Source organism: Sus scrofa, chromosome 14 (genome assembly GCF_054392235.1).
Source record: "Sus scrofa isolate SSC_HxYL_T2T_F1_AM1 chromosome 14, Sscrofa_HxYL_maternal_Yorkshire_Landrace_v2.0, whole genome shotgun sequence".
In the NCBI taxonomy this organism is placed as follows: Eukaryota; Metazoa; Chordata; class Mammalia; order Artiodactyla; family Suidae; genus Sus; species Sus scrofa.
Window position 1 is genome coordinate 83,972,863 of NC_139396.1, and position 18,061 is coordinate 83,990,923.

General features: G+C 42.0%; 1 protein-coding gene across 8 annotated transcripts in view; it reads left to right on the top strand.

Annotated features, from left to right (window-relative positions):
* The first annotated feature begins 2,980 nt into the window (after positions 1-2,980).
* Positions 2,981-18,061, top strand: part of BICC1 (BicC family RNA binding protein 1) — a 335,849-nt gene continuing 320,768 nt past the window's right edge. For 6 of the 8 annotated variants that reach the window (XM_084996936.1, XM_021072802.2, XM_084996937.1 and 3 more), the window contains exon 1: positions 3,257-3,753. In XM_084996936.1, coding sequence (XP_084853062.1) covers positions 3,282-3,753 — 472 coding nt within the window. In that variant the 5' untranslated portion in view covers positions 3,257-3,281. Of the gene's footprint in view, positions 3,146-3,256; positions 3,754-18,061 lie in introns of those variants that run through there. The other 2 variants (XM_084996941.1, XM_084996940.1) reach the window with 1 other exon arrangement.

Sequence of the window (18,061 nt, forward strand, 5' to 3'; positions counted from 1 at the left end):
TTTTCTGAACTCCAGACCCATTTATTCCAATTGCTTACTTGACATGTCTTCTTGGAGGTTTCAATGGCACCATAACTCAGTACATCCAGTTCAACCCCATCTTTCCTCCAGTGTAGTCAGTCCTCTTCCAGGGTTTCCTATTTCATTTCATGGTACCCATCTCTCTCCATTATGTTAGCCAGAACCCCAGAGTCATTCTTGACATTTCCCTCTCTGCCACCCCATATCCAGTCCATCACTCATCTAGTTGATAATTTTTACTATCAAAGTATTTCTCAAATCTCTCACATTTCTCCATCTTCACCACTCTAGGTAAGTTACCAGCATCTCTTATCTAAAATTCTAGGACATGGAGTTCCCTTTATGGCGAAGTGGAAATGAACCTAACTAGGAACGTTGAGGTTGCAGGTTTGATCCCTGGCCTCGATCAGTGGGTTAAGGATCCAGTGTTGCTGTGAGTTGTGATGTAGGTTGAAGACAAGGCTCGGATCTGGCGTTGCTGTGGCTGTGGCGTGGGCCAGCAGCTCTGATTAGACCCTTAGCCTGGGAACCTCCATATGCCTGCGGGTGTGGCCCTAAAAAGCAAAAAAAAAATTCCAGGACAGTCTCTTAATTGACCCAACTATTTCAACGTGGTCCCTTAATCTGTTCTTTTTACCATAACCACTGTCATCTTTTTAAAATGCAAACCTAAGTACATCATCCTTTACTTAAAGCCTCTAAACGGCTTCCTTTTGCTCTAAGATAAACAAAAACTCCTCAACTTGGCCTATAGGACTTACAAACTCTAAGCATTACATACCTCTCCTGTGTTGGCAAGCATCATTTTCTTTCTTTCTTTCTTTCTTTCTTTCTTTCTTTCTTTCTTTCTTTCTTTCTTTCTTTCTTTCTTTCTTTCTTTCTTTCTGTCTGTCTTTTTAGGGCTGCACCTGCAGGCATATGGAGGTTCCCAGGCTAGGGGTTGAATTGGAGTTGTAGCCGCTGGCCTATGACACAGCCACAGCAACGCCAGATCTGAGCCACATCTGTAACCTTCACCACAGCTCATGGCAACACCACATCCTTAACCCACTGAGTGAGGCCAGGGACTGAATCTGTCATGGATGCTAGTCAGGTTTGTTTCCGCTGAGCCATGATGGGAACTCACCACTTAATTTTTTATTCTCTTGCACCAGCTATGCTGGTTTGCTTTTAGTCTCCATGCTGCCTCCTCTAACCACATGATCTTTGCTTACACTGATTCTTGTTGAGAGCCAACGTATCTTAGTGGCACACTTGAAGTCTACCTTTCAAGGGAGAGTGCCTAAGTCCCAATCCTGATTCTACAACTTAATTGTGCAACCTTGGGTAAGTTACTTTATCTCCTGTACCTCAGTTTCCTCAACTGGATAATAAGGATTCTTGTAATGTATGATCATAACTGTTGTTATGATCAAATGATCATTTTCAAGAAAGGCTTGTTCCTCCTCTTTCTTGCGTGCTTAATTTCTCCTGAAACTTCTTTTATCACCTCCAGAGTCATTTTCTCAGAGAAGCCTCCAATGACCTCTCTGATTGAATCCAATTACTTCATCACAGGTTTTCTCACATATTGAGTCTCTTATTTGTAATGTTTAATATAGGTGCCATTTTCTCTTTTTCTGAGTGATCTTATATGTTTATTTTTGGTTAACATTTTATCTTCCTCCCTAGAATGTCAGCTCCAGGAACCTAGGGATGGTGTTTGTTTTTGGTCACTATTCTTTGTGGCTAACACAGGGTCCATTACTGAGCAGGTTTCCCCCTAAAATATTTGTTGACACAGAAAGACAGTAAACGTCGCTCATGGAAGGTTCCTTGATAACCTCTTTTAGTGCTTAAATTAGTGCTTTGCCCAGCAATTAATAAATTCTGAGAAGGAACACACGATGGTGAATCAAAGGGTTAAGCTGTACATCTGCTCTTGCTTTTTTAGGAGGTGACTCTGGCAGGAGGGGTCCCTGCTCAACAAGGCAGGGTTTTGTGGAGATGATGTGCCAGATACAAGGACTGGGGTGCAATTCTTGCCTCCATTATCTGCTGCTGTGTGACCTTAATCATGTCAGTCGATTTCTTACAGTCCCCACTTTCCTCATTGGTCAACTCACATCAGAGTACTTAGCACAGTCAATTCTTGTTAATGAGGCAACTGAACCTCTAGGAATTTCTATTAATCTTAAGCCTGGTACATGATTCATGCCAACAACATGGCTTGCCCCTGGTGTAGGCCCATAAGTCTCCTTCTGTGGCTGGTGACAAAAAGCTATCCCATCTCTACCCTCCAGGAAGATCAAAAAAATTTTTTTTTTGTGCTTTTGGTCACAAAATAGAGTATCAATCAATGTGAACTGGAAAGACAATTCCAACGGGATTTCCTGGTGCAAGCAGTTTCTTCTTCCCTGGGGCTTCATGTCCAAGTTCCAGAGTAGCAGTGGGTGGGCTGGCCTGGGTAGGATCAGCGTTTCATTTGCTGGCCATCACCTGTGAGAGACTGACTTTGGGAATAGAAGAGCCCTCTGTCCCTGATAAGACAGCCCTGCCCAGATGCCATCTGGACCCAGCTAAGCATCATTGCAATCTCAGAGCTTCTTTTCTCCTGAGCCCTCTTTTTCATTTCTTCATTTTTTTTTTTAATCAGCTGAATCCATTCCTTGAGAATCACATAGGAAAGGACTCCCTCCTCACCGCATTCAAGAGAGAGAGAGAAAGAAAAAAGAAAATCCCATTCCTCCCAATAAAAAGAGTAAGCCTCTCGTCCACCTCCTGTGCTGCTGGCCCCTTTTGCTGGGATGAGAGGAGCGATCTGGTTTGAACCTTCAGTGGAGAAATGAGCTGCGTGTAGGCGATGACCACAGCGATGTCTCCGAGAGACGGACGTTGTTTCTTCCGCAATCCTTCTTTTTTTCTCCTTCCTCCTGTTTTCAAACTTGTGGGACTGTCTGGGGCCGTGACTTTAGGGTGTAGTGTCCCTACGTAGATAGAAGGGGAATTGTGTGTGTACTTGGAGTGCGTTTAGGAGGGTCCTGTGCTTGAACTTGGCGACTGTCTGCGATCGAAGAACTATGAAAGTATGTGTAGGGGACAAGATGCAGACGTGTAAGAGCAAGAAAGTGGCAGTGTGTACGTGGTGAGTGTGTGCGCGCGAGTGTGTGCGCGAGCCAGGGGCCGGCCGGCCGCCCGCCGCGGCTCCCCGTGGGCCGGCCGGGCCAATGAGCGCGCGGCTGCAGGGGCGGCGGGCGGGGAGGGGGCGCCGGGGCCGGCGGATGGAGGCGCGGGCGGCGCGGCGCGCTCATTCCGCGCGGGAGTTGCTGACGGGGGGCGGCGCAGCCACTGGCCGGGGACCGGGGCCGGGACCCGGGGCTGCAGGCGGCGCAGGCGGCGCCCGGGGCTGGGATGCGCCGGGGGCTCTTTGGCGGCGGCGTCGGCGGCTGCGGGGTCACAAGCTAGCGCCGCGGCGCGGGGAGCCAGTCGAGCCCGGCCTGGGAGCGGAGGCGGCGCAGGCAGAGCGGCGGCCGCAGCCGGAGCCCGAGCGCCGCGAGCCCACCATGGCCGCTCAGGGCGAACCCAGCTACCTGGCGGCTCAGTCGGACCCGGGCTCCAACAGCGAGCGCAGCACCGACTCGCCCATGCCCGGTTCGGAGGACGACCTGGTCGCCGGAGCACCCCTGCACAGCCCCGAGTGGAGCGAGGAGCGGTTCCGCGTGGACAGGAAGAAACTTGAGGCCATGTTACAAGGTAGGCATCCCGCCTGCGTTCTCGGACTCCCCGGCGAGCCCCTGGCTCCTTCCCGGGCATCCCCACCCGGCCTCCCGCCACTCCGGCCCAAAGCGGACTTAGTTCCCCGGTCCCCTCCCCCGCGGAGCCGGAGGACACCCAGGGAGAGGAGACCTCGCGGGAGTCTCCACCCTTCCACGCCTCCCAGGTCTCCAGGCACCGGGAACCGTGTGCTAACTTGACCGGCTTCAGAAAAGCCGAAGGCCGTGTTGTATCGGCGCGCCCATGTCGCGTTCTTGGACTTTGGAGATGCCAACTTTATTCCGGACACCTGGGCTCCCATCTGGACCCAGTCGGACTGCACATATTGTGCGTGACTCTCTCCCCGCTCTCGGGCACTCTTGAATTCTAGCTTGGTCTGTTTCTCTCCCTCCTCTTGTCAGTATCCACTTCCTCCAGCTGAGGGGCCTTGTCTCGCTATTGGGAAACGTTCTGCAGATGTCAAGGCTTAAGACAGGAGTTCCCGCCCCCTACCCTCCACCCGGAGTCAGAGGGGCCAGGATGGGGGTGAGCGGCCAAAGCGTGGGGATTGTGTCAGGGCAGTGCTGCTGGGTTGGAGGACAGTGTGTGTTCATCTCCTGACAGGCTTATAAAACGCATCTTGAGTTACACTCGGTTCATAAAAATCTTCCCGTGTTGTGGGTGTCTGACTTTGTCTTTCACAACTTGGGATTTTTCTTTTTTTTTAAACTCCCTCGTTTTTCTGGGACTTTCCCAGGCTTAACAGCTTTAACCATATCGGACTGGGAACAAGTTTTGATTTTTAATGGGTGAATTGGAGTTCTCAGAGTGAATGTTAAAATGTCCAAGGTCATTTTCATCTTCCTTAAAAAATGTTAATTACTAGCCTACCTGTAGTCGCCAGTGTGGCTCATTTCCATCCTTCAGAGAAATAAGGTGGTTTGAATGACTGTTACTCTTAAAATACTGTAGCGGGACCAGGCATTGCTTTCACTGAGGGTGCAGTGGTGGATTCATTCAGTAGCTGGTGTCCTTATATCAAGGGAGGATTAGAGCTTTCCAACTTTCTTTTGTGGCTTGGTGCATAACTTACTTTGACTTTATCAGCTAGTGCATCGCAGTATGGGAGCTATTTAGCCCTCCATGGAAATACAGTGGTTTTTTAGAACAATTAAGCAGGTTATTTTAAGACAGAACGAGATGTTTTCCAAAACAGCAATTTGGTGGAAACAAATAGCAGGAGTGTTTGGCAGGCGTTTTTTGGATGAGTCTCAGACTCATCTCCCCTGTTGCTTATTTTATTGATAAACATCCCCAGTGCTTGTCATATCTCTGCCTTTCTCCCTCTTTTTTTTCTTCCGAGGTTATGTAACTTTCTAGGAGAGTTACTTCTGTAATAAACTGTTCAAATAAGAATATTGCAAAGTGGATTTGGAGGTTAAAGCCCCGGTTGCATTTCAGTAAACTATTTTAGTTATTTCATTTGTTCCATGGAGCTTTTTGCCTAGTACCATTATAAAACAAAATATCAAATTTATTCAGAGAAATATTGTGAGATTGTTTGGGTTGAGCTGATAACACACATACATGTCCTTTCAACAAATTTCCAATTTGTTTTGTACATTTGGAAGGTTGTGCAAGATGGATTTTCTAATCCATCTATATCTTCCTTACCTGTTCTGCTTGTGCACATACAAGTGATGTTAGCTTCTAGGAAGGCCTCTTGCATAACCTGAGCTTTAGAGGTGGATTTCTTTTTTGAACTAATTTCCATTTGGAACAAAATGCAGTATGGGCGAGCCAGTTAAGATTTGAAGACTCTTCCCTTTGTAGACATGATATTTGGACATGAAATAGTTAAAAATTGCTTTGTTGTAATAAAGTTTCTTTTACAGAAAGTTTTAACAGAGTTAGCATTTCTTCAGCAACCTATGTATCAATGAAATATTCATACTTCAATTCCAAAGAATTCTTTAATAATTGAACACAGAGCCTTGATTAACTTTCCAAAAGCACTGATAAGTGAATTATGCCTTCTAAGAAAGTGAATTGGAACACATTTGACAGTAGAACCCAATGCAGTACGTACCAAGGCATTTTGTCATGCATGCTTCCTAGTGTCAAATTTTGTGAGAACCATCATGTTTGAAGGAATAAGACTAGTTTTCTAAACCAAACATGATCATGTGTCTCATTGCTCTGTACTCGGTGGTTAAAGCCCATGTGGGCAACTGGAATCACTCAGACCCAGGTTCGAATCCTCCTGGAAGCTTGTGCAGTTCCTGGGCACCTCTCTGTCTCTGTTTTCCCATCTGTGGCAATCTAATGGGACAATATTAGTACCTTTTCTTAGAGTTTTGCAAGAGTTAAAAGAAATGATGCTTAATAAGCTAAAACTTGCCACACTGTTTTGTAAATGATAACAGCTTAATATATATCAGTTGCTTTTATTATTACTAGTCATGAATATTATAGCATGGATTCAAAAGATTTCCAAGGCCTATTACAATTTCTGACAGTAGTATATACTTAAATATTTAGGGAACAAAACAATTTTGCAATTGAATTGTAGAAGTAAAATAGAGAACAAGGTAGGAAGTTTGGGAGGTCCACAAATATTCTAATATCGTTAGATATTCTTGAGTGGAAAGCTTTTCATTTGAAAAGCACCAATTAAGAAATGTCTGTATTTGCCTGGTTGGGTTTCTGATTGTCATGAATTTGGATTTGCCACTTTGCACAATTGCCTTAAAATATGTGCAGGTTTCCAATTTAAGTCAGGATAAATAAGATTCTCTGCCTTTAAGTCTACATAGTGCAAATTGGTGATTATAATGCTTGGAATTTGTTTCCAGAGAGACTGTCCTGGGGGTAAGTTAATCTTTAACGGGCTGTATTTTTATTAGTAGAGAAATTCTTCTACGCAATGGACCAAAAATTTAGTGAGGTTAAAATATGGGCAGTAGGGTAGTGGTCAAAGAAATAAAATACCATTCTTGGATGATCATTGAATCCCCAAAGAGTTGATACACCTAAAATGCACCAGACCGAAAATGTCAGAAAAAAATCACTAGCTTATTTGTTTGTTTTTTTTTTGTCTAATAATTACTTCAGAACAGCTATGCAGAATATCTGACATTTTTGTTTGAATCTAAATGAAGATTATTGATCTTATTAGTTGAAGTTTCATAAATGGAAATTTCTTTTTTTTGTTTTTAATGATTTTAATTTTTTTTCATTGTAGTTGGTTTACAGTGTTTTGTCAGTTTTCCACTGTACAGCAAAGTGACCCAATCTCACACTCACACACACACACATACATATATATACATTCTCTTTCTCATATTATCCCCTGTCATGCTCCATCACAAGTGACTAGATATAGTTCCCAGTGCTATACAGCAGGATCTCATTGCTTATCCATTCCAAAGGCAATAGTTTGCATCTGTTAACCCCAGATTCCCACTCCATCCCACTCCCTCCCCCTTGGCAACCACAAGTCTGTTCTCCAAGTCCATGAGTTTCTTTTCTGTGGAAAGATTCATTTGTGCCTTATATTAGATTCCAGATGTAAGTGATATCATATGGTATTTATCTTTCTCTTTCTTTTTTTTTTTTTTTTGTCTTTTTGCTATTTCTTTGGGCCGCTCCCGCGGCATATGGAGGTTCCCAGGCTAGGGGTCGAATCAGAGCTGTAGCCGCCGGCCTACGCCAGAGCCACAGCAACGCGGGATCCGAGCCACGTCTGCAACCTACACCACAGCTCACGGCAACGCCAGATCGTTAACCCACTGAGCAAGGGCAGGGACCGAACCCGCAACCTCATGGTTCCTAGTCGGATTCGTTAACCACTGCGCCACGATGGGAACTCCCTATCTTTCTCTTTCTGACTTACTTCACTTAGTATGAGAGTCTCTCGTTCCATCTATGTTGCTGCAAATGGCATTTCGTTCTTTTTTATGGCTGAGTAGTATTCCATTGTGTGTTTGTTTCCATATCTTGGCTATTGTGAATAGTGCTGCAGTGAACATGCGGGTGCATGTGTCTTTTTCAAGGAAAGCTATGTCTGGATATATGCCCAAGAGTGGGATTGCTGGGTCATACAGTAGTTCTATATTTAGTTTCCTGTGATACCTCCATATGGTTTTCCATAGTGTTTGTACCAAGGAAATTTCTTTTCAAATTTAGTTTAAGCTTTTAATGGGTGAGGTCAGCCTTGGAATGGATACCATGCACAGCATTATGATGATGAAGAAAAATTGTTTTTAACTTATTTAATACTGATCTTTAAAATTTATTTAAAAACTATTTTTTTGCCACACCCATGGCTCATGAAAGTTCCCAGGCCAGGGATTGAACCCGCACCACAGCAGTGACAATGCTGAATTCCTAGGCCATCAGGGAACTCCCTGGTCTTCAAAATTTAGACTTCAGGAGTTCCTGCTGTGGCACAGTAGATTAAGAATCTGACTGTAGCAGCTCAGGTCGCTGTGGAGGCATGGGTTTGGTCTCCACCTGGTGCAGTAGGTTAAAAGGATCTGGCATTGCTGAAGCTGTGGTGTAGGTCAAAGCTGTGACTCAGATTTGATCCCTGGCCTGGGAACTATGTGCTGCGAGTGCTGCCATAAAATGAAAAAAAAAAATTTAGACTTCAAACTTGCTGTGAGATAATACTGTTGATTCATTTAAGTCAGTTAAATGTGAGTTATAGTGTGTAAAGAGGAATGAGAGTGGTATAGAGGAAAGTCTGGGAGGAAGTAGGAAGTAAATAGGTTAAAATAGTCAGAAATACAGCCTCTGTGTTTGCCAGCCTCTTGAGAGACAAACATGGAAATTGTACATTTATACTTTTCCTTTGCTTTCTTTTTTTTTTTGGTTGTTTGTATCTTATTATATCTTTATGTTGAAAAATATATAGGCATGCTATATCCATAAAAATTTAGATGCATAGGCATTTTCAAAGTTCAGAATCCCTTTTATTTCGTCATAGAAAGGACTGTTACAAAGGGGCAGTGGCTTATTTTCTTGAATTGAGGTTGACATCTGGTGGGCTTTTAGGATATTGTTGTTAAAGACTTTAAAAATCATGTTGCATTTTTGCAGTGATAGGCACAACAGGGTTCATTGACCCATGCTGGCTTGAGTCGCAGAACTATCCACTAAAATGTTGATTAAAAGTAAGAGTAATAATTATATAATTACCTATCTTTTTAATTGGGCAAACTTTAGTGAAGACTGTCTTATGATTTGGTAAACAGATAATAATTTTTAAGATTTTTTTGTGGGAGCAGGGAGAGAGATGAAGCAAAGATATATGACAATGGGGGCATACTGGAGTTCTGGTCATGGCTCAGTGGTAATGAACACGACTAGTACCCATGAGGACTTGGGTTCAATTCCTGGCCTTGCTCAGTGGGTTAAGGGATCTGGCGTTGCTGTGAGCTGCAGTGTAGGTCACAGACACAGCTAGGAACCTGGTTACTGTGGCTTTGGTGGAGGCCGGCAGCTGCAGCTCTGATTTGACCCCTAGCCTGGGAACTTCCATATGCCTTGGGTGTGGCCCTAAAAAGACAAAAATAAATGAATAAAAATTAGAAAAAAAAAAAAAGAAAATGGGGGAGTACTAAAAATGAATATAGATAAGTGCTAAGCTTCATATAGTTTTCTAGCTAAGGCTTGATTAAGTCTTATAAACAATAAGAACAAGTCAAATAACTGTGATGCTTAATGCTTGAAAGCAAAGGGTTGTTGGCTGGACTTGAGCCTCAGCTTACCTTCATATAGGGAACTTGGGAACATCCATTGCCAGCAGCCTCATTTCTAAAAGGAGGGCTTAATCATAGTGCCTATATCCTGAGGTGGTTGTGACAGTTAAGACAAAAAAGGAATACATAGGAGTTCCACTGTGGCACAGCAGGTTAAGGTCTGGCATTGTCTCTGTGGCAGAATGGGTTTGATCGCCTGGCTCAGTGCAGTGGGTTAAGGATCCAGCATTGCCACAGCTCTGGCACAGGTCACAGCCATAGCTGGGATTCAGTCCCTGGCCTGGGAGCTTCCATATGCCATGGGTGTGTTGGTAAGAAAAGAAAAAGATGTATGTAAAACATCACAGCAATTTATTCAGCACTACGTATGAAGTGCTGAATAAATCAATAATAGCCATATTCATTATAAACCATAGTTCATAAAATGCACATTCTTCTGTTTAAAATGAAAATCAGGTATACTGGAAAATGAATTAAATGGTCTTATGATAAATGAACATTCTCAGCTATCTAAATGTTGTTATTGGCCTCCTGGTAACTCATAGTGTGCCCAGTGTATTAGCCCCTTATAAAGGTGGACGAACACACACTGAGTTTTGGATGTGGGAGTGGAGTTTTAGATTTTGTTCAGGATGAGAGGGCTTTGCCCTCTCTGTACTTGTCATTGTTCTTGCCTTGAATATTTTTCATTCTTTGAATGGTCTGGAGCCAATCAGTTTTAATATTTTTACTGAAGACTAGCTGCAAAATCAATCTCCCTTCTAGTTTTATGTTGCTCTGAACTTGTCATTCACTGGTGTCTCAAAGGAGACTTTTTCAAAGAAAATGTTGTTTCTGGGATAATGTCTTCTATTAGGTCACCTGTAAGATGGGGACACTAACAGTCCTCTTTTCTGGGGATGTTGTGATCACAGAATGAGATGATGCTTATGAGATGCTTAGTCCAGTGCCTGGCACATGGTGTTTGGTAAATGTTACTCCAGCAGCAGCCCTGTGCCACACAATGGATAAAGATTTCAAAACGCTAGAAAGCAAATGCTTGCCACGTTTTTTTTATTTGCCTTTTTTTTTTGAACAACTACAAATGAATTTTTTTTTTTCAGTGAAAGCTGTCTTCTAATCAGAAAAGTTTATCAGAACAAGCATAGTGGAGTCAGAGAACAGAACCAAAGGGTAAGATTGTAGTGTAGTCTGGCAGTAAAGCGCTCAGGTACTGCTACTGGATTGCCCTAGGTTGGGGTCCTAACTTGGCCTTCAGTCTTATCTCTGTGAAGACTTCTGGGGTTTTGGTTAAGTTGATCATTGATAAGTTAAAACATAGAAAGGCTTGTCATCTGGATGATTTTAACAGGCAGGAATGTATTTGGCTGCGACTAATAGAAACCCAACACAGAGTGGCTTGAACAAGCCAGGGGGATATTTTCCTGACTGAAACAAACAAACAAAAATCTAGGGCTGAGAGGTCCTAAAAGCTTCCCAGGGGCTTCAGGGGTCCCAGCAACTTCCCTCCTGACCTTGGTCATCCCAGCTAATGGCTTTTGGCCTCACTTGTGCAGTCTGGCCAGGGCTGTGCCTTGAGGTGCGCCTGTGGTCTGTGCAGGGAAAAGGGAGGAGAACAAATATATACATATATACATACATACATATATATATATATATATATTCAAGATATTGCCTTAAAGAATTCTCTCTCCTGGAACATCCATCTATATTTCTTTGGCCACTCCACAAGGGATTCTGGGGAAGCGACTTTACTTCCAGCTTCTCTAGTGGAAGGAGGCAAGGAAGAAGGGAGTCAGAATGGATGCTTAACCCAGGCACGTTAGGTTAAGGATCCAGCGTTGCTGCAGTTGTGATGTGGGTGGCAGCTGAGGTTCGGATCTGATCCTTGGCCCAGGAACTCCATATGCTGCGAGGTGGCCAAAAAAGTTAGAACAAAAAACAAAAACTGCCAAGTGACAAAGCAGACCGCATTGTGACAGAAATTTTAAGTTGTGCCTGATGCAAAAGCATACCTGTGTCAGAGAACTTGGCCTGTATAGATAACTCCTCGAAATCTAGATTATTTGGCAGTGTTTCTGTGGGTGGAATTTCTTCTTGGCATAGTCCAGGGATAAATCTAATTTCCAAAGAGAAAACACCTTTGATCTTGAAAAGCTGTTCTCCTGTTGTTACTCCTTTTACAAACGGGACCTCTGGCCACTAAGTATGTAACTCCTTTTTTCTCCACTGTTTTTTGCCTGTCAAGTGTTTCTTCATTGAAAATTACACAACACAATACAGACGCCCATTTTACCTGTTACTAGGCTAAGATATCCTTTCTCCTCTCCCTCTTCCTTCCCGCCCACCACCACCTCAAATCACTTTTAGAATTGACAGGTTCAGTGTAGTTCATGCTTCTGCCCTTTTGGCTTTCCTTAGAGTGGTCACTGCAACAGCATCTGGCCAGCGAGGCCAGAGTTTGTTCAGGAGATGAAGTCATTTTGGAGGCAGTTTGATAATAGAATTATCATCAGATTTGTGCCATGTTTTGCTATTAGAAATTGTCTAGAATGGAGAGCTAATAAAACACACCAGTTGGCTCATCCTTGGTTTATTCTGTTTATGTAAAAATCTAGGTCTTTAAAAATGCATAGGCTTGGCGTTCCCATGGTGGTGTGGTGGAAACGAATCCGACTAGGAGCCATGAGGTTGTGGGTTTGATCCCTGGCCTTGCTCGGTGGGTTAAGGATCCATGGTTGCTGTTGCGTAAGCCAGTGGCTACAGCTCTGATTAGACCCCTAGCCTGGGAACCTCCATATGTCGCGGGTGCGGCCCTAAAAAGACAAAAGACAGAAAAAAAAAATGCATAGGCTAGTAGTGACCATAAATATTCCTTTCTATAAAATCTTAATAAATGACCTGGAATGAGGCACAATTTTTTTTTTTCTTTTTAGGGCTGTACCCACGGCATATGGAAGTTCTCACGCTAGGGGTCGAATTGAAGCTGTAGCCACTGGGCTACACCACAACCACAGCAGTGTGGGATCTGAGCCAAGTCTTCAGCCTACACCGCAGCTCATGGCAATGCCATATCCCTGACCCACTCAGCAAGGCCAGGGATTGAATCTGAACCTTGTGGATTCTAGTCAGATTTGTTTCTGCTGCACCATGAAGGGAACTCCTGAGGCATAATTTTAATGCTAGTTTATAATGGCTTTTTCAGTGTGTGGTGATGATCTAGATAAGAAGGCCTTGTTATTATGCTACAAAAGCTACCACATTTGATTTTTAATCCTAGCATTTAGGGCAGTATCCAAAATGCAACAACCATTAATAGAAACATTTTGTGGATGTTATACATTTACAGATCCACTCATTACCTAATAAGCTATTATTTACTGTAGTTGATGAAAGCATTTATATTTGTAACACATATTAAATCCTGTTTCCATTTATGATGCTGGCATATAGAAAGATGATACTCACTTTCCAGCAGCTATAAAGTAGTTTCTCTCTTACAGTGAATAGGGAAAAAAAACCACATATTAGTCTGCATATTGAGTTGATCTGGGCTTAACTACATGTCTTATATAGGAAGATGCTTAAACAGTAAGATTTGAAAATTAGCCATTGAGTTTTTTTTTCCAAATTATGAAAGCATTACAAAAAATATAAAACACTTGAAAATACAAACAAATGTAAAAAAGAAAAACCAAAAGTCACCCCCAAGTTCAGAATCCAGCAATAACCACTGGTAATATTTTGGGAGTTTTTTCCTGGTCTTTAAAAAGTATGCTCACAGATAATCTATTTTTTTGCAATAAATACTGAGTTCCTCCTATATGCAGGTACTGTGTTGGGCTTTGGGGGTACAGTCAAAACCAAGATAGATATGGCTCCTAGCCTTGTATGACTTGTGTCCCTTAAATTCTAAGAGAGCATGCTTTTCTTCTTTTCCACTTAACATTGTCTCAAGGGTATTTTCCATTTCACTAAAGATACTTTTTTTTTTGGCTGTACCTTCCCTCCCCACCCGCTTCTGGCGTATGGAAGTTGCCAGGCCAGTGACTGAATCTGAGGTGGAGCTGTGACCTACGCCACAGCTGCAGCAACACTGGATCTTTAATGCTCTGCACCAGAGCAGGAACTCCCTAAAGATTCTTGAAGTATGTGGTTTTAAATAGCTATATGGTAGTACCTTGACACATTAAGATTTGTTTAAACATGATGATATTTTATAACATTTTTAGGTGGCTAGGCCGTGGGAAGAACCTAATGTTTCTACTCAAAATGTCCTGGATTCAGATCCTGGATCCATCATAGATTGGTTGTGAGGTCTGAGGCAAGTGAATAACTTCTCTGCACCTTAATCTTCTCATCTCAAAAATGGAATAAATATAATTTCTAGATTGTGAGGGTTAAAAATACTGTATGTAGGAGTTTCCGTCGTGGCTCAGCAGTTAGTGAACCTGACTAACATCCGTGAGGATGTGGGTTCAATCCCTGGCCTTGCTCAGTGGGTTAAGGATCCGGCATAGCCGTGGCTGTGGTGAAGTTCTGATTTGATCCCTAGCCTGGGAACCTCCATATGCTGTGGGTACAGCCCTAAAAAGACAAAAATAAAAAAAATGCAATATTTAAAGCTTGCCCCAGTGCCAGATATAGTGTACATACTCAAGAATTGGCAGGTGATGAATATTAACTGAATATTAACACTGCTACCCCAAACACTTTTGCCTAAAAACTTTTATTTATTTATTTTTGCATCCTTAATTATTCTCATAGGAAAAATTCTTACTAGTGGAAATTTTATTTTATTTTTTTCAGGCCATGCCCATGACATATGGAAGTTCCTGGGCCAGGGATTGAACCTGAGCCACAGCAGCTACCCAAGCCACTGTGGTGGCAATTCCAGATCCTTAACCCACTGTACCACAGGGCAACTCCTAGTGAAAAATTTTTACCAAAATGAATAGACATTTTGAAGGTTCTTGATAAAGTTTGCAGTTATTTTTGGAAAGATTCATGGGTTAGGCAGAAGACACCACACATTTACCTGAAGTTTGCCCCTTGTACATATGATCCCACAACCTGGCTTATTTGAGCTGGTGGCTGTGAGAAGTAAGGAAATAATTGAATTACCAATCTGGAGTTATAATTCTTTTGAAAAATTTGTATTGATTTTACAATGTTGTGTTAATTTCTGCTATATATCAGAGGGATTCAGTTGTATATATATGTACATTCTTTTCATATTTTTTTACATTATGGCTTATGTCAGGATATTGAACATAATTCTCTGTGCTATATAGTAGGACCCTGTTGTTTATACATCCTGTGTATAATAGTTTGTGTCTGCTAACCCCAAACTCCCAATCCTTCCCTTCCCCACCCATCCCTGGCAACCACAGGTCTGTTCTCTCTGTCCATGTGGAACACACTCTGAGAAATACTGCTAGATAGTTAGATGATGATGATCAAAATTAAGATTTAGGAGTTCCCTGGTGACCTAGTGGGTTCAGGATCTGGTGTTGTCACTGCTGTGGTATGGGTTTGATCCCTGGCCTGGGAATTTCCACATGAGCATGGCTAAAACAAACAAACAAACAAACAAAAAACCCAAGAAGATTTGGATCCTTTTCTTGCTTTGATTTCCTTTACCCATGAACCTAGTATTTTTTCCATGTTATTAAACCATCTTTAAGCATTTTAGTCCAGAAGCATAATTTATACCTGGCACAATATTGTTGCCAAACACTCTGTTGTTTAGAGTAGCTTTTGAAAATGACTTGGGAGAAGAGCACAAACCTATATATTCCAGGGGAGGGGATATGTTGTCTTTATTATTGCATAGTAGGCTCAGAATGCATTTAATTTCCTATAGACTCCTATTAAGTCAGATATAATAGACACCTACTTAATATAATATGAAATAACTTAAGAGCACAGTTATTTTATTCTTTTTTAAAAAAATTATTCTTTTTTTAATTGAAACATGGTTGCTTTATAATCTTGTGTTAATTTCTGCTGTACAGCAAAATACTCTAGTTATACATATACAGTTATTTTTTAATCAATTTTTTAATCTTTTTTTTGCTTTTTAGGGCCATACCCACAGCATGTGGAAGTTCGCAGGCTAGGAGTTGAAATGGAGCAGCAGCTGCTGGCCTACGCCACAGCCACAGAAACTCCAGATCCGAGCTGTGTCTGTGACCTACACCATAGTTGACAGCAACACTGGATCCTTGACCCACCTGAGCGAGGCCAGGGATCAAACCCACGTCCTCATGGATACTAGTTGGATTCATTTCCACTGTGCCACAGTGGGAACTCCTATTATCAAACTTTAAAAAGAAATTATGAGGGGACCTTTTAAAAAGAAAAATGATCATTGGTAATCTCACCATCCTAACAGCTATTTTCATTTTTCTGCCTTGAAATGTAGTCCTTGAAATAGACCTTTTTTTAAAATTTAATTTTATCGGAGTATAGTTGACTTACAATGTGTATTAGTTTCAGGTGTACAGCAAAGTGACTAAGTCATACATATAAATATATCCATTCTTTTTTCCTGTATAGGTTGTTACAAACTATTGAGTAGCTTTTCCTGTGCTATACAGTAGGTTCTTGTTCATATAGTCCTTAACTATTTGCATAGTTTATGTAGCTGCTGTTGTAGCCTTGACTGATGTTTTGTATTCAGCATTAATCAAATACATTAAACATTTTCGTATTTCTAAGCAGTTTTCAGAACTAAAATTTTATGGTTAAATAATGGTACATTTGATCAAAAAATTTTTTTGCAATTATAGACCACTTTATAGTGAATGTGAATTACACAGCTCTTTTTCTCTTTGAAACTATATTCCAAAGAAAAAATTTTGAGGAATATGAATACTGAAGAATGGTGGTGATTTAGAAAGCAGCAGCCAACTTTAACTGAGCACTTATTATGTATGAGACACTGTTCATGGAGCTTTATGCTTGTTCCATCATAGCCTCTCATATAGCTACCCATGAGATACAGATGCTCTTTGTAGTCAGATGCTCTACCCCTGAGCTTTACCCCCTTACATGCTGTCTGGAAAGGTGTCTTCCAGACAGAAAAGCTATAAATTCCTTAAATGCCGGGGGGTGGGGGGTGGTACGCTGGCTTTCTTTTTGGAATTCTGAGTGGATCTAGATACTAGTTTACCTCTTAGGATTGTTGTAGAGTCAAAGCTCTTACGTTGCGTGGAGACATTTCAAATGTGAGTCTAAGATGATAAACTATACTCCAGAAAAGGTTGTAGTGCTTCCCTCAGTTCCCTTCAACATGCCGAAGGGTGTGGGATAGGCACAGAGGTGGGTTAGAATGCTCCATGAGAATGCAGGTGTTCCCAAGTGCTGTCTTCTGCTAGCTTTGGTTAAGTTTTCTGTTTCTTCCTTTGTGAAATGGGGATAATAGCACCTCTCTCCTAGAGTTATTATGAAGGTTATATGAAAATGTATATAGAGTTGGCCTGCAGTTGGTGCCCTGTACATCGTCTGTATATTTCAAATTCACCTCATATTCATTTGTAGCATCTAGCCTAGTGCTGTGAAAATACCTGTGTGTGTTTATAGAGTTAAAGGCCCATGATGGATCTGAGTTAAAGACTGTGCCATTTTGGGCTGGTGGACCTGGCATAGAATAGAACTTTATTTTATTTATTTATGTATTTATTTTTTGCTTTTTAGGGCTGCACATGTGGCATATGGAAGTTCCCAGGCTAGGGGTCGAATCGGAGCTACAGCTGCTGTTTTACGCCACAGCCACAGCAACGCAGGATCTGGACCATGTCTGTGCTGTACCATAGCTCGTGGCAATCCTGGGTCCTTAACCCACTGAGTGGGGCCAGGGGTCAGACCTGCATCCTCATGGATACTGGTTGGGTTTGTTACTGCTGAGCCACAGTGGGAACTCCCTAGAATGGAACTTTAAAGCTAGGGCATAGGCTTGGCCTTAAAAACACCAAATAATTCTGCCTTACATTAGTAAGCAAGGCAGAGTAATTCTCTACATGCAAGGTTGTCTTTCTTCATCCTCGGTCTAAGGGCTGTGTAGAATGTTGTATTATGAGTGATAGTACATTAGTGCAATGTTTTTGAATGAGGCTATGCAAAACTCAATTCAAGTGAGGTTAATGTTGGGTGATTTATGTCTGTATCTGGTCTAGATTAACTTTATAAATTGAAATTCGTCAAGGTGAGTGTAATTTTTCAGTTTATTTGGTTACAGATTATCTTATTTTTAGAATGATATGTATGATTTTAAAGCATCTCAGGTAAGCATTTTTTTTTTTTTGATGTTAGTTTGTTCATTGCACTAGGATACTCATTGAGGTATTTTGGGTTAGAGGGAAATAAATCACTCCTCACAGCAGAGTGGGTGACTGGGAACTGAAGGTATCTTGAATTCATAACCTGGTCTTTCCACTGATGCTGTCACCTTGTACAAGTCATTTAACTTCTTAGGGTTTGTATTAGAACCCCTCAAAATCCTTTCCAACTCTAGCATTCTGAGTCTTTTGCACCGTGTA